The 19,487-nt window shown below is 43.0% G+C and overlaps 1 protein-coding gene across 2 annotated transcripts in view; it reads left to right on the top strand.

Annotated features, from left to right (window-relative positions):
• Positions 1 to 264: 264 nt before the first annotated feature.
• Positions 265 to 19,487, top strand: part of nectin1b (nectin cell adhesion molecule 1b) — a gene marked incomplete at its 3' end in the record, with an annotated part of 155,259 nt that continues 136,036 nt past the window's right edge. For both annotated transcript variants that reach the window (XM_083985358.1, XM_083985359.1), the window contains exon 1: positions 265 to 1,167. In XM_083985358.1, coding sequence (XP_083841484.1) covers positions 1,116 to 1,167 — 52 coding nt within the window. In that variant the 5' untranslated portion in view covers positions 265 to 1,115. The remainder of the gene's footprint in view (positions 1,168 to 19,487) is intronic.

The raw sequence follows: 19,487 nt of genomic DNA, 5'->3' as shown, positions 1-19,487 counted from the left end.
CGCACAGTTTTATCTGCCTCGGCTCCAAACGTGTCACGTTAAAGACCCCTTGACGTGCTAGAAAAGTTTGTGAGTCACTTCCCCTCTTCCCCAGGAGGCTACCGGGCTGCTGTACTGTAGTCCTCTCCAGGCGATGCTTTTGCTTTTTGCAGGACAATCCAGGCTCCTCCCTTTTGCACAACGTCACCCGATCCCGATCTCTCCCAAAGCGTCAGCGATAGTCAGCAACACACTGTGGTGGCAGATCAGCGGGGCGGTGCGCAGAGCAGGATAAAGCTACACAGTATTACATCCGAGAGAGAAAAAAAACGAGCTACAATAAGGGGGGCGCATCCCTCTATTCCCAGAGTTACAGCAACTTCCAGCAACGACCTGGTGTTGTGATCTAATCTATCCTGGCTGGCCGCGGGCTGCAGGCAGGGAGAGCCGGGAACTGTGAAGGAACTGAGACGGGGACGGTGCCAGCAGATTATCTCTGAGGTGTTGTGTCAGTTTTGCGGACAGAAGAAGAAAAAAAAGGCGACATTTCCCTCGGAGGAACTCTCCAAGTGTTGGAAACTTCCCAGCGCAGCATCGATCGAAGACCTCCCGCCCACTTTACCTCTGATCCACAATAGGCTACTGGAAGAAGGGAGAGAGAGAGAGAAAGAGAGAGAGAGAGAGTTCTGCAGCCGCTGCGGTGGATGGAGCAACAAAGGCTAGATGGTTAAACTAGAAGAGCTGCCTTGACAAGAACCCAACTCTCCTTTCTCTCATCGCCCGCTGTTTTCCTGAAAGACTCCCATCACCTATAAAAGAGCAGCTCCGCAGCCGCTTGGATCCCTGTTTTTTTCTTTCTTTCGGAGTGGGGAGTGGGAACCCGGTCAGGTTTTACTTCGGGCAAACTCTCCGCCAGCCAGGGGGTTGCTGCAGACGTGAAATTGATGCTCTGGCACGGCGAGGCGCACCAACGATCCTGTAGTTCTGCCAAAGTGTGCTACTGTTCGTTGAGAGAGGTAGACTAGTTTGGGGGCGCCGAAGTGGGATTTGCAGAAGTTGCATGCGTGCTCTTTGTCGTCTCGAGTGAGTCCTATCCATCCACTCTTTCCAGAGAAGATCCGGATAGTTGAGGCACCATGGCGATGTGTGTGGGGATATGGATACTCCTGTTGGCGCTGCACATCCAAGGTAAGCCGCAGAATTAGACTCCAGCAGGGAGATAGATGTGCCTTATTTTTACATTTGCTTCCGTGTGTGTGTGTGTGTGTGTGTGTGTGTGTGTGTGTGTGTGTGTGTGTGTGTGTGTGTGTGTGTGTGTGTGTGTGTGTGTGTGTGTGTGTGTGTGTGTGTGTGTGTGTGTGTGTGTGTGTGTGTGTGTGTGTGTGTGTGTGCGTGCGTGCGTGCGTGTGTGCGTGCGCAATGCCACACAGTTGATTAATGCATGAATGGGTGGATCGATGTAATTGCCTGCTTTTGCGTTGTGCAACAAGATGTGCAAATGAGTGCGAGAAAATTGGAAAGTGTTGTCTGCTCCAGAATCCTACCCAATCTAAACGGCTGCAGAATACTTATTTGGCTGCAAAAAAAAATAATGAACTTACCCGGGCAGCAGGCAGATGGCGATATGTGCGAACCCGTTCAGGCCAGTAGTCTCCAAGTCCTCCAATATCCCATTGTAATGGCAACGAGGGGCCACAGTGTGCTCTTGAATGATAATTGACACCTGTGGCCTGCTATGCTCCGCTCCCCTGTCTGTAACATATACCGTAATATATACGTTTAACATAAGCACTATATATAATATATAATAATGTGTTTTATTATTTTACCCTGTGAAAGGGAATCAGAGGCCTTATCTGCTTTTATGTCCAATCATATTCTCTATTTTTCTGATTTGGTGACATTTATATTCCAAGGATTTGTCTCAACTCTTACTTTCGGAAATTTGCCTTAATAATATTAAAATTGCCATTAAATAAATTGATTGATTGATTGATTGATTAATACATAATAGATGTTAGAAGTCAGAGTACCCCTGTGTGTGTGTGTGTGTGTGTGTGTGTGTGTGTGTGTGTGTGTGTGTGTGTGCTTTGGGAGGAGAATGATGAGTTGAGGGAGGCAGTGGTGGTTGATAAACAGAGTGATAATTTGACATTGATCCCCCTTATATCAAAGCCTCCCAAAGAGGACCCAAGTATTTAACACGTGCTTAATAAGTGTATTTGGCTGTTATTGGAAGGCACATCATCATCCTGGTTATATTGACAACCTTCTAATTGGAAAACAAAACAAGCCAATAACAAAACAGCATGTGTATACACGCCTGTGAGTGTCTGTGGGCCATTAGGCAGAGGGAGCTTTTGAGGCTTAGCCAAAAATTTACTGGTTTGTTTACATCTTGCACTAGTAAACTCTGCCCGGCGCCCCTATTTTAAGTCAGGAATTGAAGAGGGTCAAGTGTGGTCAAGAAATATCAGATCGGGTTTTTAAAGGCAGTGATGTTGTCGTTTCCTGGCTCTGACAGACTGCAGAATGTATTAGTGAACACACTGTGATGAGCCTTAAATCTACGTCTAATAAATATAAAAAGCCTTTTCTAGTTGGATATTTAGACACATCTGAGCTTCTTTTTTTTTTTTTTTTTACACTTGCTCCGAGCTCAGGAACAACTAAGATGTTGACCTTGTTCATAGCGAGGCTCCTTATGCCGTCATGTGTTTAAGACTGATTGAATACTTTGATCAAAAGCCCTGTCTGATTTACATTGAGATGATCCCTTTGCTTGTGGAGAAGATCAGGATTAACTGGTTCCCTTGGAATTCATGGAGGAAATCTTTTGAAGCTGTTCAATCAAGGGAGTGGAAAATGTCTCAAAAATTGCACTTAAAGGCCCCTGGAAAATGTCTTATTTGAGAAAAGCACAAGGTGTTTTTTTTAAGTCCAATTAAACCCTGTACAAATACACTATACTCAAATTTATTTTTCTTTTTTTTATTGTTGTGGTTTATTCAAACCCAAAAAGACACCATAATTCACTCTTTCAGACATCAGCATGAAGGGAAGAGCCTGGAAATCTTTTTATTTGAGCAGTTCTTTGGAAGCATTTCTTTTGACATGCAAAAACAAGAATTTGGTCTTTCACCCTGAGGTTAAAGGGTGCAGCCATAAATGCCCACTGTCTTTGATGGTCTAATTGATATACAACATGTTCCAGACTCTTCCCTCATTACCCAAGCACAAACAAGTGGGAATGGCCCTAACAAATGCAAATAGCAGCAAACCCTGCTGCAGTTATCCATCAGGGAAAACCATTTGTTCCTGTCATGGTAATAACCATTTGTAGAAAACACAAGGGTGCCAAATTCATAAACAGAAAACATTCCAAGATGCTTGCCAAATAGATTATCAAATAAAAGGAACATTGAGAATAATGGATCAGTGAATAACCACAGCAGCTCTGGTCCCACTTTCTTATATTAGCACCGGGTCTCCAGACTGATATTTAATTGAGTGTGAATTGAGTTATCAACCAGGTGGTTGTTTATGGCTTGGCTCCATTCTGGGGTCCTGGTGCTGTACAAGCCCATATAGATATCACTCTCAGCGGTGGGATAAGGAGATTTTCCAGCTCTAATTCTTCATCTTAGCTGGATTAAACATTTGGGAAATGAATGCTGAATGGTGGACGAGCATCAACTACTACTACTATTAATTTGGGCTTGGAAATTGTGTAGCTTTGAATTATAGTCTTTGTAATAACTTGGCCCCATGCAAGGTAAAATCACTCTGCTGCAGACCCCTGTTGTTCAGCGCTGTCAGTCATTTCATGCAGTCTCTCACGTATGCCTTTCCTGAATTTTCAGTAGTATGTTTCCTGAGTAATATCACAACACTGCTGCATTATTTTGTGCATCGCTGTCCGTCACGTGTGTTTTATTTGCGGTTTGATGCTCACGTGATGCCTCCTGAGTAATGTGTAAACCACGGGGGACGTTTCCAGTTTTCCTTTTTGATGGACGGTTTTATTGTTTTGACTTTAGGGTTAATTACACAGCTAACCGTCTGATTTCTATGCACATGCTCGTCACTGAAGTATGACACACGACAGTTCATTTTTGACTGGAGACAAACGGTCACATGCTGGGCTGCTGCAGTGTGTATTTGTTTTTCAGAGGCAAATTGAAGTCGGCCTTTGTGTATGAAATGTCACACACTTCAGCCGGATTGACTGACTGACTGACTGAAGGGGGGGGGTGTGAGGACAATATGCATGCGTGCTCACAAATAGTGCTGAAATAGATGTGTGACGTGAAAGCAGCAGTAGGAATATGTCTCCTCTGATGGGTCATGGGAGGAAAGCTGCTGCCACTTTGGAACACTGTAATTAGCATTTTGACTTTTTCTCATTTGTTCTTCTCTCTTTTTGAAGAAAACTGTAATTGGCAGTCCGAACAGTTTTTTATTTCATTTGGATGACAGCTCTGATATCGGGAAATGGAGACAGTCGCTACGGGATTGTTGGGCCTTGATGGTTAGAGTGTGAATGCAAATTGCTCTGATCCTCACTCCTTTGGGGAGTCTCCGTTTGGTCCCTGCTGAGGTGATGGATGGGAGAGAGAGCTCCGAGTCCTGGGAGACTAGCATGAGGGGAGCTGACAGGAGATTAAGCTTCGCTTTTGCCATAGGAACTAATGGAGGCACTTGGCCACTCAAACTTCATCTCTCTGAGCATTTAGCTCATTGTGGTTCTGCTGTCAGCTCTTTAGCAAATCCTTCTCCAAACACTGTGTGAACCGTCACTGTGAAGCATAGTTTCTGTTGTGTGCTATGATCCTGGAAATGGATCGACCCCTCATTAATTTCAGGAGCGGCTCTCAAACAAGTGATTTCTTTTCTTGTCATTAGGAAAATATTTAAATTAGCTGACTTTTGTTCCATACGGCACAACAGTTAATCCAGAGGCACATATTCACTGCTTCCTTTCTAAGTTCCTGATGTACATTTCCAAACCCTGTGGCCTTTGCATATCCCATAATAACTGAATAAAACATGACAATACGCACTGAACCTAAATAATGGAATGCTTATGATGAACTGGAGCATTTGCTGTGCGCGGAAGACTGCACAAATACTATTAAAAACTGAGTGAATGTTGAATTAAGTTCATTTCTCCGTTTGTCCATAGTTTCATATGCTTGATTATAGTAATGATATGAGTGATTACATATTTTAAGGCTTTGAATGGGGAGCGTATGGCTCATCTACATCTCTGTGATGATGCAAATTATTAGGATATGATACCCTGTCACCAAAAGAGGCTATTTTAGGTATTAGAGAATGTTAGTCACATAACAGGTGATGTTTGTCCCAGACACAGGCCGTCTAAGGTTACCACCAGAGAGCTTGTTTTGTCGGAGCATGCACTTTAGTACAACATGCACTGTTTCGATTCAGTTGTTATTTTGGTGTGTAGTGTGTGTTAGATGTCCCCTCCTGTTCCTTTGCCTTCCTCACACCACACAGTCACCACGTTGGATCAGGATGGAGAGCACGTTTATCAGCAGGCTGCAGCTACAATTTTATGCTTTAAACCCTTGAAATTCTTCTCTGTTTCAACTCAAATCGCAGAATCAGCAGAGTAAGGGAAAAGGAAATCAATAAGGGGGATCAAATCACGCCCTGAGTGTTTCTGATTTGGCATTAATCTGTCAAGTCTTTTTCTTTCTATTTAGCCAATCCTTGTCAAGGGATTAAATGGTTAAATTCCTGCGCTGCTCTCGAAAATGAGAATATCATTGACTGACAACACTTGTTCCATATTTCTCCTTTGCGTTTGTCAGATAGCTGTTACAGCATCTGAGAATTAGCTTATTATGGTTCCTGAGTTGATGTAAATCTTCTACCAAGAAAAAGTAAATATGCTCGCATGTTGGAGGGATTTTAACAGTCTGCACTGTTTTCATGTGACACCATCTTGGCTTGCCAATATCTTGTAGAGTTACTTTGCTCTATTTTTTTTTCCCCTCAGTGAGCAGTTACTATAGTTACTACCTGTAATCAGTCATTTCAGTTGAAAGAAATCATATTTATTTATTTGCAGAAACTGCTTCAGTGTCTGTATTTCAGAGAGCGGGTGTGTGAAGGGAATACAGTCTTTTAATGTCTCTTGTGGAGTCATCTTTTATTTTCTACTTAAAAAGAAAAAAAGCATATGAGAATACCATTCTTTACTCATTGTGTCTGCATTTACAACTGTGGCACTTAGTCATAGACTGATCTGGGATTGAGAGAATGGATAATTCCTGGTCTTCCCACTAAGGCTGTGCGCCTTTTAAACAAAGAAGATCTGATGAGTGCAGCTCCGACCCCCCTTTTGTCCTCCTATGTAACTGCCTGAACGCATCAGTTTACAACAGGCAGCTGTGCTGATGTGCCTCCATTAAGGAGCAAAGAAGTCCTGATAACCCTTCAGTGAACGACCTGCTGAGTCTGAGGATGAAAGAGGGGGATGGATCCTCCAAGGTGGAGATTCAAGTCTGTTGTGGCAGTAGAGATCTGACCTGATACCAGTGCTGCAGAGAAAACATTAAGCAGAGTTGCTGAGATGTGTAGTGAATTTCACCTGACTGGCTAAGTCAGAATCAACTTTAAGGCTAAGTTACTCCGACTATGTGCTTCTGTTTTTTTCTTCTGTTTGTCATGGTCCTAGTCTCGAGTTGTTGTTGTTCATTTCAAGACGTGATGGACCAGTTGGTGCTGTTTCCATGTTTTCTGTACCATGTTTGACTCAGTTGAACTGTGCGCTGACTTGTGCAGTCTGTTGATAAGAGCTGGCCTGCATCTCCACCTCTCACTGCCTGGGGTCAGACCAATATATCAGCTGCTATATGAACTGCAAAAGTACAGGCTTTCTATTAAGTATGTTGTCCTTTGACACTATTAAATAATTCAGCTGTTAATGAGTAATATAATTAAATTGCCCAGTGATGATGGTAAGTACATGAATAATTTTTTCAAGGCCTATAATGCCTACTTGACTTTCTTTTTTCTCCCTGCCTTGAGGATATGGAAGAGGCGTTTTATTTGAGATTCCCTGTGTTTTTGACACTACCTTTTAACTGCATGTCTTTTCCAGCCAGCCAAGAGCAAATACTCATGAAAATTCTGACATTTCAAAAATGCGTGACCTCAAAAGGGTCAACATATAAGACACTGAATATTAGCACAAAGTGTCTCTCACTTCTGACTGAAAACATCCGCACCGCCTTCAAAAACCATTTCTGTCAATCCCATTACCATCCTTCCAGCTCATCCACTGCACATGCCATCCACTGATAAATACCCTCCAGGGGTGAAGCTGAAATGGAATATAACCTTGCAGAACACATTCGTATGAAAAAAATCGAACATTTCTGAAAAATCTGCAGAGGCTTCAATCAAACAGAAATTTTTGGAATCAAAGTACAATCGAAATTTCTGTCATTGTGACACAGCACGTGGGCTTTTTGCGAGGCTCAGAGCTGATCTCCTGCCAGAACTTCACATTTTTCTCCTTTATTTTCGACAAACTTAGGTGCCCCCCCTCCCCCCCCTTTCCCCACCTCTGTCTCTTCCTCTCCCCTTTCCTCGCTCTGCCTTTGAGGACGGTTGCGTGCTGAGAGTCGGCTTGGTTAGCACTTGATACAAAAGGGGGTTTGTTTCATGAAATGTTTCCCTTTTTAATGAGTGATGGTGTTCACTCATTTAATATTCCGCACTGATATCTCTCCGGGAGCTGACTGTGCTTCAAAGCAACAGCATGGTTGTAAATGGGAGTGGGTGAAGGCGGGGGGTGGGTGCGGTGTGGGGGGCAGCCGCAGCGGTAGCGGTGGTGCAATGAGGGAGGGGGTGGGGGTGGGGTGGGGGGCTGCTTAGAAAACACAAACACAGGTTTATTTATTCTCTCTGACATATAGCTAAGCTCCCAGTGTGCTGCAGCTTGGTGCAAAGCTCCTTAGTGCCCTCGTCCTGCGCAGACAGACTCGCAAAATATGACTGATAACAGGTCAGCTCTGTGTCTGTCACATTTCACTGTGGGCGTCTTTCGTTTGTGTTTGCACCGTTCCCCCGCTGTGATCGTCTTTAAAGATAATTGCCTAGTTCAAAAGGACTTCAATTGCTTATGTGTGAGCATTTCTCAGAATATTTCAGCTATTATTTCTTCACTCCACCTGCTCTTTGGCTGACGCGATAGTTTCCCAGTGCTTGTCATTATAGTGAGATTGAGGTCAACCCACATGAGTATGAGAAATTCTTCTTCTTTTTTTTTGCCTGTTTTTTTTAATGCACACACGGATCAACTTTGCATGTGAGAAATGAATGTGAACACAGGGATGGCCTGCAGTTTGGCATTGATCCTTCCATTTTGTTAGTGAGGTCTATACCAAAGCAACTAATGTAGTCTGCTATTGATTCCCCAGTTTCATGCCTGGCTGAGTTTCACTGCGATGTTGCATTGTTTTCAGAAAGTCAGGTGTGTTGGGGTGGTGTTTAGCTCAGTTGGTAGAGCACACGCCCCATGTATTGAGGCTACAGTCCTCACTACAGGCGGTTCGAATCCCACGTGGAGCGGCCCTATCCTGCGTGTCATTCCCCCCCTCTGCCTCCCATTTCCTGTCTCTCTCTCAACTGTCCTGTCCATTAAAGGTGAAAAAGCCCCAAAAATATACTTTAAAAAAAAGGAAGAAAGTCAGGTGTGCCAAATGCCCCCCGCCTCCTTCCTGTGTGTCTTCTCTTTAAAAATGGCATTGCAGAGCTTGGAGTTACCAGTAGATTTTTACTAGGATGTGTGTGAAAAAGAGGTGGATGGGTGAGTGAGAGAGCAATCTAACCACCAGCCCGACCTCAGAGCGCAGAAAGAGCTTCTGTTTATCCCTTTATCTCGAGCTGCAACAGAACGAGTCTGTTAGCACTGCACCCATTTACACTATTGACTTGTATGCATAAAAAGCAAAGCTGTAGGGTATGGTTGTGCTGTGCTTAAACTACAGTGGGGTCCAAAAGTCAGGCCACTTCCCCATTTACACCATGCACATGTATTTACTTGTATTTATTATTTAGTGTGCTGCATTTAGATAACACACCACACGCCAGAAAGAGGAAGAGAACAAGGCCAGCAAACCCCTCATGGTCCTTCCATACCTCACATTTATTAGAAGCATGCAGCTTATACAAACATGAGCAATAGGGTCTCATCCCCATGAATAGAAGATGTGCATATATAGTAGCCCCCACACATCTTTGGTCTCTATCAAAGGATGGCTGCTGTATCTCTAATGCATGATGTCAGCAGGTCTTCCTCACCAGTATCTTCTCTTTTACCTGTTGGTGCCCAGCCATCTTTTGTTTCTTTGAGAGCCTAACCAATCTGTCGTTGTGGTTGATTTATGTTTGAATATGAATTATGAGTTTATTTAACTATACTGTATATCAATGGATAATGGTTGTATAAAAAAATAAGAAAAAAATCAAATAAAAGATGCACCTGAGGTAGAATCACTTCATGAAAAATGACAATAGGTGAAAAATGCATAATAAACTCAAAAACAAAAGTAAAAATGCAGCACCTTAAACTAGCCATTGCTGCAGTATATTGCACTGCAGTTTCTTTGTCACCATACAGCAACACCGGTATTTGTAGTGATACTAGTCAGGTTCTGTTATTTTCCACAGGTTGTGTTTCGTTTGCAGTTGTTTTTCATCTACACCCTTTTCTTGTTTTTGGAGAGAGGAATAACCCCCCCTGGTGAGCAGTGTTCTTAAAAGTGTCCGACTGAATGATCACATTTCCAGATGTTCACTGATGTTCCTGCTGCAGCAGCACATGGCAACTCAAAAACAGGGTTTGTGTGCAGGAGAGACTGTCACCATAACTGAAGTAGGACTAAAGTTAAGCTTGAGCTGTGGTTCAGTTTGAAACATTTCAAAAAGGAATAATCCAGGTCATAGTTGTCCGCGATCTGACTACTACTCAGCATTGACATTTTGTCTGGGTTACTTTCTACTATTTCCCCTGAAGCTATAATCATTTCTAAAGCAGAATAGTTGCATATAAAATGTCTGCTGTGCCCCCCCACCTACCTCTCTTCTTCTCCTCTCATCCTCCTCCTCCTCCTCCTCCTCACTTCTTCTTACCTCTTCCAGCTGAATAACTTTGCTAGGGGTTTCCACATGGGAGCTTCCACTCTGGCAGCACATGTCTTTGCTTGGCTACGGGACTGCAAGTGGAATTAACCAGTCAGGAATCTGGAGAGGGCTTTGATAACAGTAAAGGAATCACGCAGGGCCATTTTGTAGTTCACAGCAATTGTCAGTTGAGCCATGAAGATGCCAAATGTCACGTCAGGCCAGAGAAACAGAAGGTTAGGGGTCAGGGGTTCCTCACTCCCGCCCACTTGTCGAATATATGAGTTACAGCAATTCTATGATGATAAGTTATGTAGATATAAATGGCCACAAGAACACCCACTCCCTGACCCTGCTCCCACATAGCTCATAGTCTCACAGATAAAGACCGAGAGTGGAAAGTGTATTTTCCTGCCTTTATCCATGTGTGTGAGTTGAATTTTTTTCTCCCACTTAAACCATATGTTCTGTTCACATAAAGCGCAAGCATCGTAAATATTCATTTGATGAATGCAGGAACTTGTAGTTGATCCCGGTACTCTTGTCAGCATTATCAAATTGAGAGTAGGAGCTAAAGAGGAACAAATGTTGGAGTGAGAAACTTGATATACGGGCTGTTTAATACCGCAGCAAAACTATTAAAATACCTTCCCCCTTACAGCCTGCAGACTCATGCCCTTCAGGATGCCAAGTTTTAAATTGGTCTGCAGAATGGGCTTAAGGATTGTACCTTTCTTTCTAAATTGTGAATGCGAGGGAAAATAACAGCTGAAATGTAAAGAGGAAACTGGGAACTGGAGATTTACATGTCGACCCTGCGGGGGATGGGAGTTTGCAGAAGGTTGTGCTGCTTGTGAATGAGGAACTGTTCCAAGGGTGATTCCACTTTGCCTTGAAAATGGTGTTCTTGGCTGAAGTTCTGTGTAGGCACATTGGGGCTGCTTGCTGGAAGAAAGAACTTGTGCAAATAAAAGTTCATTCAATTTTTTCCAGCTCATTAGGCCTTTTTTCTATGTCAATGCGGGAAGCCAGCAGACCCCCCAAAACCAACTTACATTCTCCATTAAAGCTATCTTCAAACAAACGGGGCTGCCTGTTGCATAATTGTAAGAATATTATGACACATAAGACGGTAAATTAAATTAACAACTCCATAATGTGCCGAAGATCATATTGTCTGCCAAATGAGTTTAATTAAAGCCTTTTTAATTTCAGTAATGAGTGACTGAGATGCTCAATCAGATCTTTTTATAACAAGGGACTCCAAGTCAAGATGAAATGTTAGTCCCATGTATCAGTAGACTGCTCGGTATGTGATGAAAGTCAGGAGATAAAACTGATTGGATTTGCCCCGCAACGTCAAGGGTGTGTTTCATCCCCACTGTTTTATGAAATTTTGCTTAAGCTGGAAAAAAAAAGAAGAAAAGAAGGGATTCCTGCTAGAGTAAGTGGCGCTCCAGTGGAAGTAATCCAAATAACACAGGGCTGATTCTGTACATGGTTATACAGGATTTCAAGGGGTTAATCCTATTGATTGGGTGGTGGGATTTACCCATGTAATTTGGTGGAAGTTTCTCTGACCTCTCACCATTGGAGAGATTTGGTGTGTGTGAGATTCAGGAGCGGGTTTTTGATATGCGCTGCACTTCCCCGGTCTTCCTCCTAACCCCCTCCTTTCACTCACACACTGCTGATGCTTTGTGACCAGTATGGGGTGGGTGTTTGTTTTTGCCGGGAAGACCCAGGAAGAAGTGCACTGAGGCATAAACACACGCATTGTTTGTGTGTGTGTGTGTGTCTGTGCACGTCATCAAGTGTGCAAATGCATACGTCTGTGCGCAGGCCCGAGGCAGAGGCAGCTTCACGTTGCCGGCCCTGCTCCCCCTCGATCCTGACCCACTTTCTTTTCCCTGCCCGTCGCTCCCTCTTTAATTGCCGCGCGGCACACTGAGGCCATCTGCTCGACTGAGGCCCGTCGCCATGGAGATGCTGGGAGGCTTTTCGGATTTGCTGTGGACTGACCAACAGGGAAATAGAGGTCAGGGAATGGGGGTAGGGTGTTGGACAGTCATAGGGGCACCAGAACAGTATCATCTGACAGTGCAATAGTACACCTGTAAGATCCATCTGAAACAGATGCTGCCAAATCCTCCCAATGCTTTAAAAAAAAGAGAAACATTTTTAAACCAAAAAAAAACATGCATCTCCACAAAATCTGATTTTCATGTTCCCCTGAACCCAAGTAGCACTGAACATTCAGTATTTCAGTTCAGCCCGAGACATGAAAATTAATCAACGTGGAATTAAATGGATTTTATCTGACACCAATAGTAAACTTGAATACAAATGAAAAAGTTTCATATGTTTTTGCATTTATACAAAGGTTTTTTCATATTTCTCAAGTGTCCAGAGGGGAAAAAAGTTCTCTGACTATTTCAAATTACACATTCCATTTTTGCTATGAGGGCATTTTTAGACAAATGGCTATTTGTCTGTGCTCAGATTACTGTGCCGCCGCAGTCAGATGTGTATTTAGCGTCGTCGCATCTGCCTGCTCTGATCACATTGAGCTGTGTTCCTGTATCCTCATGAGTGTCTTTGTATATTTTGCTGCTCCTACTTATTTCCTTTCCAATGACACGCCTCAGTGAGGAAGCAGTTGTGCTGTGTTTCCAATTAACACTCAGGCGTATTTCAGAGCTGTGGTCTGCACTGCTAGGTCGCCCCTTTCTCCTCAGTCTGTCAGCTGCACTTGCATCAAGCCTGCCCTGTGTGTTGTTTAAACATTCAGATATTCCACGTCTAGTCCATGGGATCATTTGGCCACAAATGTGGCTTTTTATTCCAGGAGAATGTTTTACTTAATGGCTCTGATGAAGTCTTGGTATTGACCTCTGGCACATGCACTGTGCTGAGCTTTGGGAGACACTCTTTATATTTACTCCACATTTAAAGGTCAATATTGGTAGCCATCATTTCTGAAGAGCCATTTATAGGTCAATACCTCATTAGTAATCTGGTGGAGTTTGGATCAAATGCAACTGCTGTCTTGTCCATGTGGCTGAGCTGGAACCATTTCCACTTTAGGGTTCAGTGAAAAGCCACAGGACATTGACATGTTTAATTTAATTCTAGATAAGAAATTGGGTTTTTATTTTATCTGAAACAGTAAAAGAATAGGAATGTCCAGGATGAAATATTGAAACGGACAGTTGAAAAGGATTGTACAGCGAATCCTTCCAGTATTTTCCAGCCAAATGAATGACTTGAATGGTTAATAAATTATCCAAATTGTTGTCAAATACTTTTCAGCGTTCAGCTTCAATTAATGAGCGCATTAATTCAACACTGTTATTGCAGTGAGGCCTATGTGAGTTTCCCAACGGCGTTGTTGCAGGCTACCGGTAGCTCTTGGAAGTGTTAGCGTGTCTAGAAATGCAGTCAACATGTCATGGCAGACCAACTGCACCATGGTGGCGGGTGTACATCTCATGCCATGAAATTCCACTACAATGTGGCGCCTGACTTACAGTGTGTCTCTACTCGATTGCTTTAACAAGAGTCAGACCTCCTGCATGGGCTGTCAGCAACCATTGCCTTTGATGCCATCACTATCTGCATAGATGCTTCAGACATCTTATTTTGCTCCTCCATCACCCGCCAGTGACAGAGAAACACAGGAGGCTGTGACAGCAGAAAAGGTAGCTCTGTCAGTTTTAAACTCCAGCGAGCGCTTGATCTCTGAGCTGCCCAAATGTACAGTGAGAGCTGAAGTTAACAAGACAGTGTACCCGGTGCCTGTAATTGGACCGGGCCCTTTTTCGGCAGTGTGAAAAGATAGAGAGGGCCCGCCTGTCAGCTTGCTCTCCAGTCAAGGTCACAATGTCAGGCGCTGGATGTGTTGTATTTGCTACCATGCCCTTCGCCCTATCACAGCTTATCCAGCTGCTGCTGTGCAGAGGTGGGATGAGAACTGCTGTGCTCTGTGGGCAGCACACTAGATTATGCGCTTGGAGAGATTAATCAAATCGCATGATGTTATGCTATGAGCGAGTGACCAAGTGAAGTTTCATCTAGCCACTCTGACCAACATATGCCCCTTAAACTGGGTTGGATCTTGTTTTGTTTGTCCCTCCTGCCATTGTCTGAGGAGCAGCACATTTTTAGCTTGGCATGGGCTGATGCAGTGATGGGAAATAAACTTTCGTTCCAAAGGATTATGTCATGGTGGAGTACTGTGGATGGACCTAGTTAGCTCAAGTGATTTTCATAGCCCTTGTTGTGCCAAACTCCTGATTGCAGTTTGAATGGAGGCCACGCTAAAAGAGGACTCTTAATTACCCCTCTTTAAGTGCACATGCTGACTCAACAGTGGTGTCTTTTGATTTGTTTAACAAGCCTGCCTCCCCTCTCCTTATTTGAACCGGGCTTTATCACTACTTTTAGTATCATCCAACTCCAGACTCTCTATTGCAGCTGTGTCCGTGGCTGTTTATGCTCAGAGGCCTACACTGAAAAGAGTTTCATTCACTTTTTATGGACAGCAGTGGGGAAGAAAGGTTGCTCGCTGTTCGACAGAATGCAATCCACTCCACCACTCAACAGAATATTTATTTATTTACCCTTCCGATGCCATTTTGGTCTGCGGAATCCCTGGAGAGGAAAATGCATTAAGCCACTCACTGTATTTACTTGTGTTGGATTGATGCTGATGTGTGAGGGCAGGCCAGGGGATGGAGGATGGGAAATTGATCATCGGTGAATGAGTGTCAGGGGAATCTTGACATCCACAACTGCTTTTCACGCTTTGAGCTCAGAGAATCCATCAAGCAGAAACTTGTTGCCATCTGAGAATACAACTACTTACCACAAAGATTAAGACATTGCAGTTTGTTCAGGCATACACACTTCAATGGTCTTCTTTATTTGATTGTATGGGATAATTGACTTGGCCTGCTTGTTTGTACCTTCTTGGTTATTATAACTTGCAGTAAGCCCTAACATAGACACATCAGGACAGTGAACCCCAGTGTATTTGTTGATGTGTTTCCTCTTGCATATGAATAGTGACAACATGTTCATATAGTGTGAAAATCAGGCCATTTCCCAAGCTATGCTTGCATTTCAAGGATGTATCCTGCAAATAATTGGAGAGACTGCAGTCTTACAAGTCCCTCTAGGAATTTACAGCATTCATTCATAAATACAAAACAAAATTGGCAACATTTGCACTTATCAGTGCACAAAAGCTGTAATTTTCATAATTCCTCTGCAGTGCATCAACTCCAAATAAACAAAACATTGCCCTCTGACTCACAATCATTGTTGGTGGCTGCAATTTTTGCAGAGGATAAACACAGCAAAAAAAAAAAAAAAATCAAAACAATCTTGAAAACACTTTAGCAAAATTAGGTATCTTCAATCACAATTACCACAAGATCAAAATAAATGTTCGTAACAGTCACAGCAGGAGGACGTGGTGAAGTACAGACTGCTGTGAAGACAGCCATAGTTGCATATGCAAAGGAAAGGGGGCTGTTAAGTAACTGAAAGCGAGTGGTATTATGCTTGGAAAAATGGAAACGTCATGGGTGGATTAGCAGTTTTGCACTCATAAAGCGCCGCACAAAATACTCATCCGTGTGATAGTGTAATAGTATAGGCCTATTGTGGAGGACCTCTCTATTTAGTATGGGAACGACAGTCATGCATTTGCAAGGTAATCCCCGGATCAAAGGTCTGGTTTATTTAACATTTACACAAAGAGTGTCTCTAAAACTAAGCACAGCCAAGACTCTGTGTTCTGCAAATTCAGTTTGAATAATAAATTATATCCTTTTAAAATTACCTGTGTGATAAACAAAAGCCAGAAATGAAAGACTTATCTTTGTGTCTTTGAGCTTTGCCTTCCCACACACCTTGAACAGATTTCTCATCTGCTTGTTTTTTTTGTTTTTTTTTTCTTAAATTTGAAAGGCCTGCAAGAATTTAAGAAGAGAGCCAATGAAAACTACCATTAAAGGATGTGTTATATGTTGAATTAAAGGCATTTTAAGGTTGGGTAGCAGGATCAGGATTTCCTAGGCATGAATAAGCCCTTTGTGCTGCATGTGTAGACTCATTTGTTTAGCTCGTCTGGATGTAGACCGTGCTGATTTTCATGCAGTCGATGTGAAAGCAGACTTTATGAATAACGAGAGGATTACAGGCATTACTGTTTCATGATAATGCAGGTTTATTTGAATCCACATAATTATTGATTATTTCTCAATCTTTGCAGGAGTCTAAAACTTGCTCCCCCAGGTTGGGCTGCCTGAATATTCGGGCTGCATTTTGCCTTTTTTTAAAATTGCCAAGTCATTATTGTAAATCACATTTTGTTCTCAGCTGATTTCCCTGGTTAAACAAAGGTTTAATTAAAAATTAAAAGCTGCACACTGAATTAATGTACATATTTTGATGCAGTTTCTTTCACAGAGCTTTTGAAGATACAACTGAAACACCATTTGCCGTTAGGTGGGTGGCAGAGATGTACTAGTTTATTCAGAGTACTAATTGAATTTACATGATAAATATCCTTGACCGGATTTTGTCTTTCAGATTGTTCACCACTGTGACTTGAACCTTAGATTTATGTCTAATATTTATAGGAGACTGTCAGGAACTGTCAGCCTCCTATGAATCAACGAGACCTCAAAAACTCAAGGGCCAGTTGATGTGCAATAAATCAAAGGTGGAGCAGGGAAAAATCCCACCAAGATGAATAAAAGACAGCAGTTAGAAACATGTAACCTTTTTGCAAGAAGGCTATGATTTATTAGTAGAACGCTGTTTGCTCCTCCCCCTTCTATTATATGTTTTAAATACTGGAGGAAATGAATATATTCAAGAGACCGAATGTGCTCAGGCACCATGACTTCAACTCATGCATTACAATGCAGTGTGTGTGCAGGCATGCAAAGTCGCCTCACATACACAAACACACAACAGCGAGGTACTACTATGCGATCCAATCCTCCAGAGTGTGCTTGCATGTGCAGAAGTATTTTTAGCAACACACATGCACACGCAGCGGCCTGTGTTTTCCAATGCGATGTGTCAGGACAGCATCATGTTAGGGATTCACTCAGATGGTCCTTAACGCTTTGCCCAGAGCGCTGCAGAAGGGATGTATTTGTACCCAGCACTGGAGAGGGGTCACGTGCTGACCTCATTGTGTGCACAAGTAAGTGCACTCCGCAACATCAGTGTGTAGCTTCCTTCCACATAATGAGAAAGCGACTTATCTCAGCGCTTATAGCTAATTGATTGATTTCCTTGGCACAGATATCCTAGCCAGAAACATTTTTTTATCCTCTCAAGTTGGATAGAGAGGAAGAGGAAGCAATGAAAAATGAAAATGGGCCCCATCTCTGAAAACGTAAAGATTTAATATTTTTATCCCTAGAAAGAAACTGGCACGCTTTATTACTCTTTGCCTCGCCACCCCTGCCCAACCCTTAGAACGAGCTGTGCTGCAGTACTTTGCACTGCAATGGAAAGGCACTTTGCAATGAAAAACACACATTGCTTCTTCGTAAACACAGAGGTTAATGTCTTATTTACAAGTTCCCATCCCTCCATGGTTGACATGTTTTTGTTACAAATGTCTTGCTGTCTTCTTGAGCAGGCAAAGGTGATCCAAGACAGGCAGATCCATCTTCCGTTGTCCTCTCAGTGTCTTAGCCGCACGGAAGTCCCATACCCCCCCCTCCCTGGATCTTCAAAGATTGCAGCTGTCCCTGCTTCTTTCACTGGTACATTAACTCTTGCAGCCTGAGCTGTTTCACTGGAGCAGATGCTTCTAGAAGAAAACAAAGCTTGCAGGCCAGGGGGTTAATCACACTCATCTAGAGGTCTGACGCAGTCTTGCCAGGTGTGTCGCACTCAAAGTACAGTTGGTTTCCTTTTGTCGCTGCACCCTGACCTCTGCCTTTCTCACTAACTGCAGTCTGTGTCGGGAAGCAAGTAAAAAAAAAACATAGGGTCTCCACAAATGCCTGATGGATTCTGTTACATCCTATATGTCAGGTTTTACATGCAAGCCCTGCACAATGAGCAGGAAGTGATTTAAGTGAGGAAGAGGGTGAATAATTTTCTTGATGGAAAGTTAAACAATAACTGTGGTCACGAAACACAAGTATGTTTTCTTTGGTTTTGACTGAGCCTTATCAAAGAGAATTCTGTACACAGCCTCCAAGGGCCCGGTTGTAAAAACTGACAACAAAATACCACTGTAGCCAAAGACGAATTACAGAACACCTTGAATTTGTCTCAGGCTCCCTTGTCTGTGTTATTACTGTGTGTCCAAAGTTGTGGTTGTTTGTGGTGATTATTATTTCTGGTACGGCTTGACATTTGATTTCATAGTGTACTAGCATGTGTTCATTGTATCTTTCATAGATTGTTACACAATACAGATGGGTGCAAGAAAAAATAGTTATTTCTTCAGCTTCACTGATCTGTGACATTCGCATTGTAAGTCTGACGATATTGCTCGTGACAGACTGTATTTGAGTAAGGCCATATTTGTACATCAATATGCCAGTGAGATTTTCTCTTATGTTGGCCCTTGGCAGCATATTGATTTAGTTTGCATCTGGAAAATAGCTTTTTTTGTTAAAAAGCAGTAATAAATGACTAGTTTTGACATGATTAGCTCATGTGAGAGTGAGATTGTTCACGGTGAAGAACATCAAGGTTGTCTCTTGGCCTTGCATTGTCACAAATCACAATGTGGAATTTTTCCAACGTGGTCTTGCCTCAGTGAAATTCTTGGTATAGTCAGTTATACGCTTATCATTGCTCTCAGTTCCCAGTGATGCATTTGTGTGGTAAAATGCCAATTCCCTCTATTGGAATACGTCTCCTAAGACACAGCTGCCTACTAAGATAGCTAATGGCTGTGTTTTGTGCCGCAGCACTGTGAGCCGAGTGTGGCGTGATGGCATTTGTTCTGTCTGCCCAAGGCCTGATCTGTCATTGTGTATCAGACCAGCCAGTGGCCATGACTCACATTTGAACCCTCCGGGGGCTGGAGCTCATGGACAAGACACAGGAGTTTAACGTTCGGCACCCAGAAATACATATGTCAGTGAGAGAGAGGGGATGGGAGGTCGGGGATAGGGGCAATGCTTATGTGGAGGTGTTATTGAATATTTTCACATCCCGACAGCTGGGGGGCTGCACAGCGATTTCCACGGTGCTAAAAGTACATTTTCTCTCTGCATCGTTGGTGCTAAGCAGTCATTACTATGATGAATCTGTGCTGTGTTTGCCGGAGTTCCCTCCGCAAGCAAACAGCG

The sequence above is a fragment of the Trachurus trachurus genome, assembly GCF_905171665.1.
Source record: "Trachurus trachurus genome assembly, chromosome: 13".
NCBI classification, from domain to species: Eukaryota; Metazoa; Chordata; class Actinopteri; order Carangiformes; family Carangidae; genus Trachurus; species Trachurus trachurus.
Note: the sequence above shows the minus strand (reverse complement) of the source record. Positions and strands in the feature narration are given on the sequence as shown.